The sequence below is a fragment of the Chinchilla lanigera genome, unplaced genomic scaffold, assembly GCF_000276665.1.
Source record: "Chinchilla lanigera isolate Chin_1 unplaced genomic scaffold, ChiLan1.0 scaffold00015, whole genome shotgun sequence".
NCBI classification, from domain to species: domain Eukaryota; kingdom Metazoa; phylum Chordata; class Mammalia; order Rodentia; family Chinchillidae; genus Chinchilla; species Chinchilla lanigera.
The window spans coordinates 9,604,037-9,616,368 of record NW_004955416.1 but is presented as its reverse complement, the minus strand read 5'-3'; the positions used below and the strand labels follow the sequence as shown (position 1 = coordinate 9,616,368).

The 12,332-nt window shown below is 39.1% G+C and overlaps 1 protein-coding gene across 4 annotated transcripts in view; it reads left to right on the top strand.

Annotated features, from left to right (window-relative positions):
- Nucleotides 1-12,332, top strand: part of Ubr1 (ubiquitin protein ligase E3 component n-recognin 1) — a 159,924-nt gene that overhangs the window by 115,183 nt on the left and 32,409 nt on the right. For all 4 annotated transcript variants that reach the window (XM_013512443.1, XM_005381366.2, XM_013512444.1 and 1 more), the window contains exons 35-37: nucleotides 3,427-3,575; nucleotides 6,857-6,912; nucleotides 8,491-8,587. In XM_013512443.1, the coding sequence (XP_013367897.1) occupies nucleotides 3,427-3,575; nucleotides 6,857-6,912; nucleotides 8,491-8,587 (302 nt within the window). The remainder of the gene's footprint in view (nucleotides 1-3,426; nucleotides 3,576-6,856; nucleotides 6,913-8,490; nucleotides 8,588-12,332) is intronic.

Genomic DNA, 12,332 nt, shown 5'->3' with positions numbered 1-12,332 from the left:
AAAAAAAAGGATAATTACACCTGCTTTTTTTCAGGTTTCCATTGCATGAAATACTGTTTTCCATCCTTCTTTAGTCTATGAATTTCTTTTTGCGTTGTGTCTTTCTTGTATATAGCATGCTGGTGGATGTTGTGTCTTGATCCATTCCACCATTCTGTGCCTTGATTGAGGAATTGAAGCCATGCACATTGATAATTAGTACTGATAAGTATTGATTTATTCCTTCATTGCACTCTTTCCCTGTTGCTGATTCCCTTTCTTTCCCTTCTGTTTAAATGCTCACCCATCCTGGTGTATTCCTTCTGTTGTCTTTTTTAGCCTTTTGTCTTTTTTAGCTTTATTGTCTCTTTCTAGGGTATGTTTGAGAATTTTTGGAGTGCTGGCTTGGTGGTCATGAATTTCTTTAGCTGTTCTTAATTGTGTAAATATCTTATTTCTCCCTCAGCTTTGAAAGATAGTTTTGCAGGATATATCTGTGCGTTGGAAGTTGTTTTCTTTTAGGGCCTAAAATACTTATCTCCAGGCTCTGCGGGCTTTTAAGCTTTGTGTTGCCAAGTCTGCTGTGACTCTAAATGGCTTATCTTTATAAGTGGTTCGTTGCTTTTCTCTAACCGCTTTCAAGATTCTCTTCTTGTGTTGGACTCGTAGGATTTTCACTTTGATGTACTGTGGAGAGGTTCTTTTCTAGTTGGGCTGTTTTGGGTTCTATATATTTCACTTACCTGTATATTGAATTTTTCGCCATATTTGGAAAGTTTTCTGCTATTATTTCAGTAAATAAGTATTTTGTGCCTTTTTTCTGTCTTCTCATTTTTCACTAATTTCAGTTAATCTTAGATTAGTCTTCTTTGAGTCATCAGCAGCTGTTGGTTCTATTTTTCAAGTTTTCTGGCTGTTTGTGAAGTATTTGATTAACTGGTCACCAGCAACTACCTTGTTTTCTGTTTTTGACATTCTCTTCTCACGTCAGTTACCTCTGCTGCCCACACTTACAACAGAATTTTGAAAATCCTGAATGTCTGTTTGTACCATTTTATGGACTCTAGTTCTTTTCAGTGCTGGGTATTCATGTTTTGTGTCATTTTATTTAGCTTAGGTAGCTTTTTGTTAATCTCTTCTGTAGACTTACTGATTGTTTTGTTTATTAGGCCCATTATCTGTTTAGTTGTGGCTTCTTTGAGCTCACCAGGCATCTTATTGATCTGTTCTATTATTTTTTCTGTTATAGTTTCAAATAATTTGGCTGTGTGGCTTTTGATTTCCTCCCCGCGAAGCTACTTGGATCTACCTAGGGGTGTTGGGAGTTTTGGGAGGCATTTCGTTTGTTTTTTGTTCTGAGGCTTGAGATTATAGTAGAAAGCTTTGCAGTGAGTTTAGTTAATATCTACTGTTCAGAGGCATCTTCTGGGCATAGCTAACTACACGCCTTTGCCTCTGACCCAGAACCCAGCCGCCTGCATTTACTTGGGAGGGGAGGCTGCAGCGTGTTTGTCCCAGGACCCAGCTCTCCTGGAATGGGCCACAGTACTGTTAATGACACAGAGGCAATCCAGATATCGTCATCTAAAGAAACTAGTTAAACACGATTGTGTTACCTTGGCTATGGTAATGAAATCACCAACAATAATATCATCAAACTAGATATTGACTTACCCTATGAACTAATAACGTACCACTCTTATCCATTGAAAAGAGATCTATAATTATAGAACAAACACTAAGACAAACCAAATATTGATCTACAATAAGTACATACTAAGTGGAACAATTTTACTTCCACTAACACTAAAATATTAAAATAGTATTAAAATAGTAAAATACTAAAGTAGTATTCAACAGTAATAGCACAGGATTAAATAGCTAGCTAAAGATTCATAAAGCTTAAAAGATATACTAATAATTATTTACTATACTAGTAAAGGTAGAAGGGATAGGGAACCAGAGAAGGAAAAAAAAATGAAATTTGAAAAATTAATCAGTGGAAGATGAAAAAAGTGAAAAGGTTGAGCCTATTGAGTAAAAGGAAATTAATAGTATTAGAAAATATTTACAAAACAACGCAGAAGTACCAGGGGTGGTGGTACACACCTGTAATCCCAGTACTCGAGAGGCTGAGGCAGGAGGATTGTTGTGAGTGCGAGACCAGCCTGTGCTGTATAGTGAGTTTAAGGCCAGCCTGAACTGCATAGCGAGACCCTGTCTCAAACAAAACAAAACAAAACACAAAATCAACACAGAAGAACAAAGAAAAAGAGTAAAATACAGGAAATAGAAGATAAGGGACAGGCATGGTGACACACACCCGTGATCCCAGCACTTGGCAGGCTGAAGCAGGAGGACTGCCATGCATTCAAGGCCAGCCTGAACTACATATCAAGACCTTGTCTTAAAAAAAACAAAAAAAGAAAAAGATAAGGAAGAAAGAGAAGTTAAAAGGAGAAAGGGGAGAATCCCCCAAAGAAGTGAAGGAAAGAAAGAAGCAATGATAAAACTTTTTTGAAGATTGAGTCCAAAAAAAATTTCTACTTTGTGGGGGGTTTTTTTGTTTGTTTTTGTTTTGTCTTTCTGAGACAGGGTTTGCTATGTAGTTCAGGCTGGCCTTGAACTCACTTTGTAGCCCAGCCTGGCCTCAAACTTGCAATGATCCTCCTGCCTCAGCCTCCCGAGTACTGGGATTACAGGCATGTGCCACCACACCCAGCCTAAGTGTTTTTGAATGAGTGGTTTCTTTCCAGGATCTGCAGTCTTGGAATCCAGCATGTCATGATTTTCTCTACCTAGCTTTAAGGCCTATGGATTTGTGAGGTCTCTGCTGGATATCAGCCATGGTGCATGGGTTCAAGCAGACTGCTGGACTTAAGCTTAGCACTCGCTGGGCCTGTTGTGTCATGTGGAGGGCAGGGCCCAGGGCCCACTCAGCCTGAGCTTAACCTTTTCTGGGAGTCTATGCACCCTGTCTGCATCAATCTCGATGGTTATCTCTCACCCGGTCACCTTGGGAGGGTAAGACTGGAATCCCTGAAGCTGTTGGCGAGGTCTGTACTTTTTCCCTGAGTCTGTGCTGACTCTCCATGCTTACCTTCTCTTTGTGGGCGTTTGCCTCGTCCAGGATCAGGTTGCTTGGTTAGTTCGCATCTCTGCTGCCCTATGTCAAGGGAAAGCAGAATGTAAAGTCGACTTGGAGTTGGCAGATGGTTGTGGCCTGGTAATAGCTTGCTGTGTCATCTCTTCTCTTCCCAGGCATTGGCTTGGTCCACAGTCAGGTGCGTTGGTTCGCACATGTGCTGCCTCTTACAAGGGGAAACAAAACACAGAGCCAGCCTGGAGTTGGTGGGTGGCCACAGCCAGGGTGTGGAATCCACAGGAATGGAGTTGGTCTTCTTTACAAAATTTTTATATACATTTTTTTTCTTGTTTTATTTTTAGGACCAAGTATTCTAATAGTATCAAGGAAATGGTCATCCTCTTTGCCACAACAGTGTATAGAATTGGACTGAAAGTGCCTCCTGATGAAATGGATCCTCGTGTCCCCATGATGACCTGGAGCACATGTGCTTTCACTGTCCAGGCAATCGGTAAAACCTCTCAGAAAAGTGACTTGTATGTTCCATGAAACAGAATTAACACTGATTGACCAAATATTCTTTCTTTCTTTGCCCTCCTCAATTTGACTTGTTCCTAGGCCTACTAGTATTTCAGTATATAAGTGTCATCTGGTTCCATTAGGTCTGAAAATTTTTTACATTGATCTCTTTAACTACCATAGTGGACATATGCAACATAAATTAAAAGTATTTTAGAGGCAATGAATCTGATCCTTGCGGGTGGGATGGGAAGAATATTTTAAAGGGATAAGACAAAGCATGCTAGATTAAAAATAACTGGCAAATTCAGGTAGGCAGGGTGGCACATACCTATAGTTCCAGCATTTGAAAGGCTGAGACAGGAAGATCACTGCAGATTTGAGGCCAGCCTGGATTAGTTACATAGTGAGTTCAAGGCAAGCCTGAACTATATAGTGAGACCCTGTCTCCAAAAAAAAATTTATATGTATATGTACAGATGAAGAATCAACTCAGAAAGGGGCTGGGGATTTAGCTCAGCGGCAAAGTACCTGCCTGGCAAACACAAGGTCGTGAGTTTGATTCCTGGTACTGGAAGAAAAACAAAAACAAACAAACAAAAAAGAATCAACTCAGAAATCTGCTGTAATTTTTCTTTCTTACTAAACATGGAAACCAGAATCACCTAAAAAACATTACCAGAAAAAGGGAAATAAGTCTAAGGTGATCAAAGGGGACAGATTAGCAAGCAGAAACTAACCAGGCCTGAAGGAAGGCCTTCTTTCAAAATCTTTTCTAGGGCCAGACATGGTAGGGCACACCTGTAATCCCAGCACTCAGGAGGCCGAGGTAGGAGGATCTCAGCAAGTTTAAGGCCAGGCTGGACTACATAGTGAGTTCAAGACCGGTCTGAACTACACAGTGAAACCCTGTCTCCAAAAAAAAAAAAATATTTTCTGTATTGGAAATTTTTTGTTTTTTTTCTGGTACCGGGAATTGAACTCACGACGTTGCGCTTGCCAGGCAGGCGCTGTGCCACTGAGCTAAATCCCCAACCCCCTGTATTGGAAATTTTTGCTAAAAAAGCAAAGCGGTGAAGAATCTCTTAGGTTTTTTTTTTTTTTTTCTTTCTTATTGTTTTTTCCTCCTACTGGGGATTTGAACCCAGGGCCTTGCACGTGCTAGGCAAACACTCTACCGCTGAACTGCAGCCCCAGCCCTTTTCATTTATTTTGAGACAGAACTTCACTAAATTGCCTAGGCTGATCTTGACCTTGGGAGCGTCCTGTCTCAGGGTCCCATGGAGCCGGGATTGCGGGTATGCTCCACCCTGCCTGGCCTCTCTTAGGGTTGTTTTGTTGTTTTTTTTTTTTTTCCAGTATTGGGAATTGAACTCACGACCTCGTGCTTGCCAGGTAGGCTCTGTGCCACTGAGCTAAATTCCCAGCCCCTCTCTTAGAATTTTAAATTAGCACATTTGCTCATTACAGTTATAAGATATAATGCTATAAAGAAGACATTAAGACTATAATTCTCCCACATTATTTTTAAGCCACTTTGGATCTCCCTTTTTCATTATGTAATTTTAGCTTTTTAATGAGGTATACTATAGTTTTTAATGGAGTCTACTATATTTTCTTCACTGTGTATATTTTTGTAACAATACATTATTTCATAATTTGAATTAAGGAGCATAAAGCCACTTTTTCCCTAAAATCTTCCTATATCAGTCTCTGAGCAGATTTTAAGACTCACTTCCAAACTTAATTTGGAATGTGGGTTAGGATAATACACTGGTTTATATTTCCTTGAGTAAATAAAATGAGAAATAGGAAAAATGAGATTTAAATAGAATAGAACCTGAACAAATTGATAAGAAATATGATGGTGCTCAATTAGCATTTTACATTTTACTCTCTTTGGGAAGGCAAGCTTTAGGAATCAGGCATTTCTGTGTAGCCCTTGAATATTAAAAAAGGGTCATGGTTTTATGATAAAGGGTATGAGAAATTCACTAGAGATCGTACTGAATCTTTTCATGTGTTGTGCTGTAGTCTACTAATTGGATTCTGTTTGATTAGTGTAATGTTACCTTTTGTTTGCTATAGTGGTTTTTTTCCCACTAAGGAGACAATTTTTTTGTTGCTTAGTTGACAAATGAAATTGTACGGGGTACAACATAATGTTTTGAAGAACTGTATATACACTGTGGAAAGGATCGTCCAAGCTAGTTAACAAATATGTTACCCCACTTCGTTATTTTGTGGTAAAATCTACTTTATTCTCAGTGTATATTCAGTTAACTTATCTTATTCCAGTTGGGGATGATGAAAGTTATATAGGATATGTTGGCGTAAGGTAATAGTTGAGGAATCAAAATAAAGAATCTTTTATTACAGTTCATTCAGAAATATGAAAAACAGAAAATAAGCTTTCCGTGTTCAGAGGTATAGCTACTCCCAAAGAAAGATTAGTGAAAAGGAAATTAATTTAACAATAAATACCCTTCCAGCACAGCAAAATGTATTTCAAATTCCATGGTTTTGGTATTTTCAAATTCATCTTCTTTTTTCTATAAATGTATTCTAATTATTTTATTAATTTAGTCTGATTGCTTTTTTTTTTCCCTGTACCGGGAATCAAACTCACGACCTCGCCCTTGCCAGGCAGGCGCTGTGCCGCTGTGCTAAACCCCCAGCCCCAAGTCTAATTATTTTTAAACTTTAAAATTGCTTATGCATTTTATATAAAATAGGTTAAAATTATATACAAAATAACTTTCAAAAATTTTTACATGAAGATAAGTTAAAAAGCGAAAAAACCAAACCGGTCTGCCATGTTTTTCCTAAGCATTCTTTTTTTATTGCTGTTGTTATTTTGTTGTTGTTGTTGTAGTTATTGTAGTTGTTGTTGTTGTCTTTTGAGACAAGGTCTTGCTGTGTAGTCCAGCTGGCCTTGAACTCACTATGTAGCCCCAGCCAGTCTCTAACTCATGGCAATCCTCCTGCCTCAGCCTCCTGAGTACTAGGATCACAGGCATGTGCCACCACACCCCACTGTACCCATTCTTTATAAATTGCCACATGATCTGTATTGTTTGTGTAGTAATTTATAACTTATCTACATTTGCTTTTCTAATATTCTGTGAAAAATTGGAAAATTTTGGCATTGAGTAAAGTGCAAATCATTGGATCAAAAATACAATTAAAGAACATCTAATAGAAACTAAGAAAAGTATACAATTGTAGCAGTACTCTGGATTTATCATTTTTATGTTTTTGTTATATTTTAAGAAAACCTGTTGGGAGATGAAGGAAAACCTCTTTTTGGAGCACTGCAAAATAGGCAGGTATGTATATTCCAGCAGGGTTCACATCGTTTATGGAACACCTTCTTTTAAGGAATTACATAGTTAATTTATCATTTTTTTAAAACTTCACTTTTTTTTCCTGTAAAGAGTAGCGTAATTCTTTAGGGCAAAAAGGAGCTGCTTCAATCTCACAAAACATTGAATGGGCCCTGTTGTGCCCATTAAAAGCTCACTCAGCGTCAGTGGTTGAATATGTTTCACACACGATCAGGTGAAACTTCCCTTCTCTCCCCTTCTCTGCCCATTGCCAAATAGTAGCCTGATGTCCCGCTGGTTTTCCTGGCTCACTGATTTTGCACTGTCATGTAACAGTGAGTGTTGGTGCTGGCTTAGCTCTACACAGATCATCATGCTGAATTTCAAAGGGAAACTACGTTACGACTCACTGATGTCCAGGAGTGTACTCCCGCCTCAAGCCTAAGCCTTGTAACTCGGGCAGCTGTGGAAACCCATCCTCAGGAAGGTGCTCAGGAGCCTCAAGAAGACAAAATAGGCAGCTGAGGGGATTCCTAGACATATCTCTTCTGGCTTTTTCCCTGTTTTCTTTTTCTTTCTTTCTTTCTTTCTTTCTTTCTTTCTTTCTTTCTTTCTTTCTTTCTTTCTTTCTTTCTCTCTTCCTTCCTTCCTTCCTTCCTTCCTTCTTTTCTCTCTCTCTTTCTCTTTGTCTCTGTCTCTCTCTCTCTCTGTCTCTGTCTCCCCCTCTCCCTCTCTCTCTCTTTCTTTTTTAACTTTATTGTTGTTGTTCTTTGAGACAGGGTCCTACTTTGTAGCCCAAGCTGGCCTTGAATTCATGGCAGTTCTGCCTCAGCCTCCCAAGCCCTGGATTGCAGGCATGAGCCCTCACGTCCAGCTCGCTCTTATTTTTCTGAGAGCTGACACAGGAGACCAAGTCCACAGTGTACTTGCCTGTAGTTTCCATCCTGTTGCTTGAGAAGCAGAAGATACATTTCAGTGGTTCAGAGATTTTTGTACCATCGTATTAGAATTTCTAGAAATACATTTGCACAGGATCAATACAAGGCCAGATGTTTAATAAATTGACCCTGGATGAAATGAGTACTTAAATGAGAATTGAGGTGATCTTTAATACTTGTCATGAGAATATCTATTAGAAGTCTAGTAAGATCATAAAACTTTTCAGATATTAAGAATATTATAGCTGGGCATGGTGGTGCACATCTATAATCTCAGCGCTCTGGAGGCTGAGGGAAGAAGATCGCTGCAAGTTGCAGGGCAGCCTGGGCTACAAAGGGAGTTCAAGGCCAGCCCAAAACAGTGAAACCCTGTCTCAAAAAAATCAAAAGAAAAAAAAATTTGTAGTTCAGTACACTGCTGTAGTCCCAGCACTCAGGAGACTGAGGCAGGAGGATTGTGAGTTCAAGGCCAGCCTGAATTACAGAGTGAGGCTCTGCCTCAAAAAAAAAAAAAAAAAAAAAAAAAAAAGAATAATTAGAATGTAAAATATATAGTGACTTCTGTAACTAAATCTGACAGACTAGTGTTGTTTTTGAATAGTGACAGTCTTATAACTGTGTTTTCCCCTCTCTTACAATCTAGCACAATGGTCTGAAAGCACTGATGCAGTTTGCAGTTGCACAGAGGGTTACCTGTTCTCAGGTCCTGATACAGAAACATCTGGTTCGTCTCCTATCAGGTAGAGTCTTTCCTGAATTATTGCGTTGTGTTTTTCTACTGCATTTCTGGCAGTGTATTTTATTAGGAAGCAACATGCCGTTCTCATTTTGAGCACTAGTAAAATCTTACTGCCTACAGGAGTCTTACCAAAAATAAATAAAATGGGCTGGGGATATAGCTCAGTGGCATGGCACCTGCCTGGCAAGTGTGAAATCCTGAGTTCGATTCTCAGTACCAAAAAAAAAAAAAAAAAACAAATCTTGAGCAAAAGTAAATAAAATGCCAGGTGTGGTGGTGCACTCCTGTAATCCCAGCACTTGGGAGGCTGAGGCAGGAGGATCATTATGAGTTCAAGACCAGCCTGGGCTACAAAGTAAACTCAAGGCCAGCCTGAACTGCATGGTGAGACCCTGTCTCAAAAAGACTAAATAAATAAATAAACAAATAAACAAATAAACGCATAGCTGCCCCAAAAACTTGCAGTCTTATTTTAAAAATCAGGTATTTTCCAAATGTTTTCAGCCTGTATTCCTCTACCTACCTAGGTTTTTGAACCAGAATCTATAACCAGTGACATTTGTATGTACCAAATTTGTTTAGAAAAATGACTTACTAGATAGATCATTTTAAAACATATTTAATTTTGCAGGTTTTCTTGCACTCTAACAAGCTAGAATTTAGTTAAGAGCTCATATGATGTTCTCAATTCATATAAATGCAGAAAGAACACCAAGTTCCATGGGTGCAGAATGACTTTGCTTGCGTATGTTAACATGCATTACCATTTAGGCATTTAAAGCCTCCTCTGAACTCAAACAGAGCTCTTTGTAATTTGATTGGTTCTTAAATCTAAAATGTCACATAGAAGAGGTTTCAGCTTGTGCTTCCCAGGTATCGCTCTATGGAATAGAGTTATTTAGGTTTTTTAAGCTTTAAAGCTAGGAATAACGTTCTACTGTCTAAGTAGGGGTCACTTTTTTCTAACAAAATTGAGCAGCTTCTTTATCAGGAAAATCTGTTGAGGCAAGTAGCTCTCCTCCGTGTTAACCCCCATATGCTCCCTAGAGAGCTCTTAAGTGGTGTCTGCCCACTGCCCACTCTGGTGAGGCAGGGATCCACAGCTCTGTCCAGGGCTGCTGCCCAGCTCTCGGCAGAACTTCAGTCCTCAGCGTTCATATTTTCAAATTAACTTTCTGCTATTTCCTGAATTAGTTCCTGTTATTAGGAATCTAATATTAAAGTTGTTCTCTTAGCAGCCACATACTTAAAAGATTTTCCTTTTTCTTTCTTTTTGTTACTTTTTCTTTTCTTTATTTTTATTTATTTATTTATTTTTGTCTTTTTGAGACAGGGTCTTGCTATGCAGTTCAGGCTGGCCTGGAACTCACTTTATAGCCCAGGCTGGCCTTGAACTCACAACGATCCTCTGTCTCAACCTCCTGAGTGCTGGGATTAGGGTAGTGCGCCACCACGCCTGGCTGTGCCACCACGTCCAGCTTCTTTTTAATCAGTTGTGTAGGCCCCAAATTTTCTGTATGTTACACATGCCTGTTTTTGTTCTTAGGACCTCTTCCTGTGATCAAAGAATTTATCCTATTTGTATATTACTATTTTGTTTTTTAATCTTTAACTTGAATCTCTTTCATTTCAATCCTAATGTAAACACTTTTTTTACACTTTTTTTTTTTTTTGGTTTTTTTGTTTTTTTTTTTCCAGTACCAGGAATTGAACTCACGACCTTGCGCTTGCCAGGGAGATGCTATGTGGCTGAGCTAAATCCCCAGCCCCAAAGGATTTGTTTTTTTGTACTGGGAATCGAACTCAGGACCTTGCGCTTTCCAGGCAGGCGCTTGTACCGCTGAGCTACATCCCCGGTCCCCTAACCACTTTGATTTACTTAGGATTCCAGGTGGTCTCACTGCTTTGCACTGCTGTGTGTACATTATGGGGCTTATAATGTTTAACTCAAACAGACATCAAAGCAAGAAACTAACAGCCTCGCAGAGGACAGACTAAGCTATCACTGTTTATCAGTACTAATAATTTCTAATAAAATAATTTCTATAAATAAAAAATAATTTTTATAGTTTATGCTTCCAATACTTTTACTAGTGTTGGGACTATAAAGTATAGAAAGAGGTATAAAATATGGTCACTTCCATGGTATGACCTAAAACTGAGTGAAAGAAGCAGAACCTTTATAAAAGTGCACATTGTAAATAGCCAAATGCCTGGAGTGTGCATCACAAATGCATGCTTTAAAAATTGAGACAAGGAAGAGAAAGACGCATCATAAATAAGCTGAGAGGAGGGAGGACAGCGCTCCAAGGGCAGGGACAATTTGAACAGAGCTGAAGGAGCTCAGAAAGCACGTGGTATGTTTAAGTAAACGTATTTGGCAGGAGTGTTTGTACCTATACATAGAGAAGCATGAATTCATTTTGGTAAAAACACAGGGTCTTAAATGCCCCAGCAAGAAGTTTAAACTTTATTCTTTAGGTATTTGGGAGTTTTTGAGCAATGGTTTCTAAGGCTAATTTGATATTATATATAGGCTTCAATTGAAGGAAAGAAAAGTTAGCAGTAACATATGTGTCTGTATATAGTTCAGGAATTAGGAAAGCAGTCAGCCTGGGCTGAACTAAAGGAGGAAGAGAAAATTTGAGAGGAAGAAATCTCTGAATAAAGAGCTATTTTGTATGTAAGGTAGTAAATACTATTTTATATGTTGATTCGCGGCACCAGTCACAGTGCCCACTGCTGGCTGTGCTAGACAGTGTGCTCTGATCTTGTTATGTGATCACATTTCCTTGAGTCGTCGTTATTCTAGTTTGTCCCCTTTTATGATGGCGGGCACGGGGCACAGGGAAGTTACATGACTTGCCCATGGTCTTAATCCTAGTATGAAGCAGCACTAATATTTGAGCCTAGGCTTTACCATAAAGCCCATATTTTCCCTACTTTATTGCATGAACTTTATTTTTTTCTTTTTTTTCTGCCGTGGGGATAGGCGGGAGTTGAGACAGAGTCTCATTGTATAGTTCAGGCTGCCCCTGAACTCACTATGTAGCCCAGGCTGACCTCAAACTTGTGGCAATCCTGCCTCAGCCTCCTGAGTGCTGGGATTACAGGCGTGCACCACCACGCTTGGTGAGATATTTAATGTAGGATAAGGGAATGGTTTTTAAGTAGTAGATAAAATGAAAATATGCCTGCTAAAGTGGACTTCTGGTTTCATATAACTTTTTTTTTAGGTGTTTGGAGACAGGGGCTTGCTCTGTAGTTCAGGTTGGCCTTGAAATCACTATGTAGTCCAGGCTGACCTCAAACTTATGGGACTCCTCCTGCCTCAGCCTCTGAAGTACTGGGATTATAGACTTGAGCCACCATACCCAGTTCAAAGGAATTTTAAAATACATATTTCCAGTAACCAGAAAAAAACATTTCAGAACTATCTGTTAAAAAATTCTATGATAGAGTATTCCATCGACTAAAACAATGATGGAAATCAGTTCAAGGGGTTAGGAGTTACTTAAGTGCTACAAGAATAAAGCAAGTTGTAACCCAGAGAAGAAAATAAAGTAGTGTCATGGATGTGCTAAAAATATATACATCATGCACGTCTGTAATCCCAGCACTCGGGAGGCTGAGGTAGGAGGATCATCTTGAGTTCAAAGCCAGCCTGGGCTACATAAGTGAGTTCAAGGCTAATCTGAACTACAGAGAAAGACCCTGTTTAAAAAAACCTTTAAAAAATCATATAT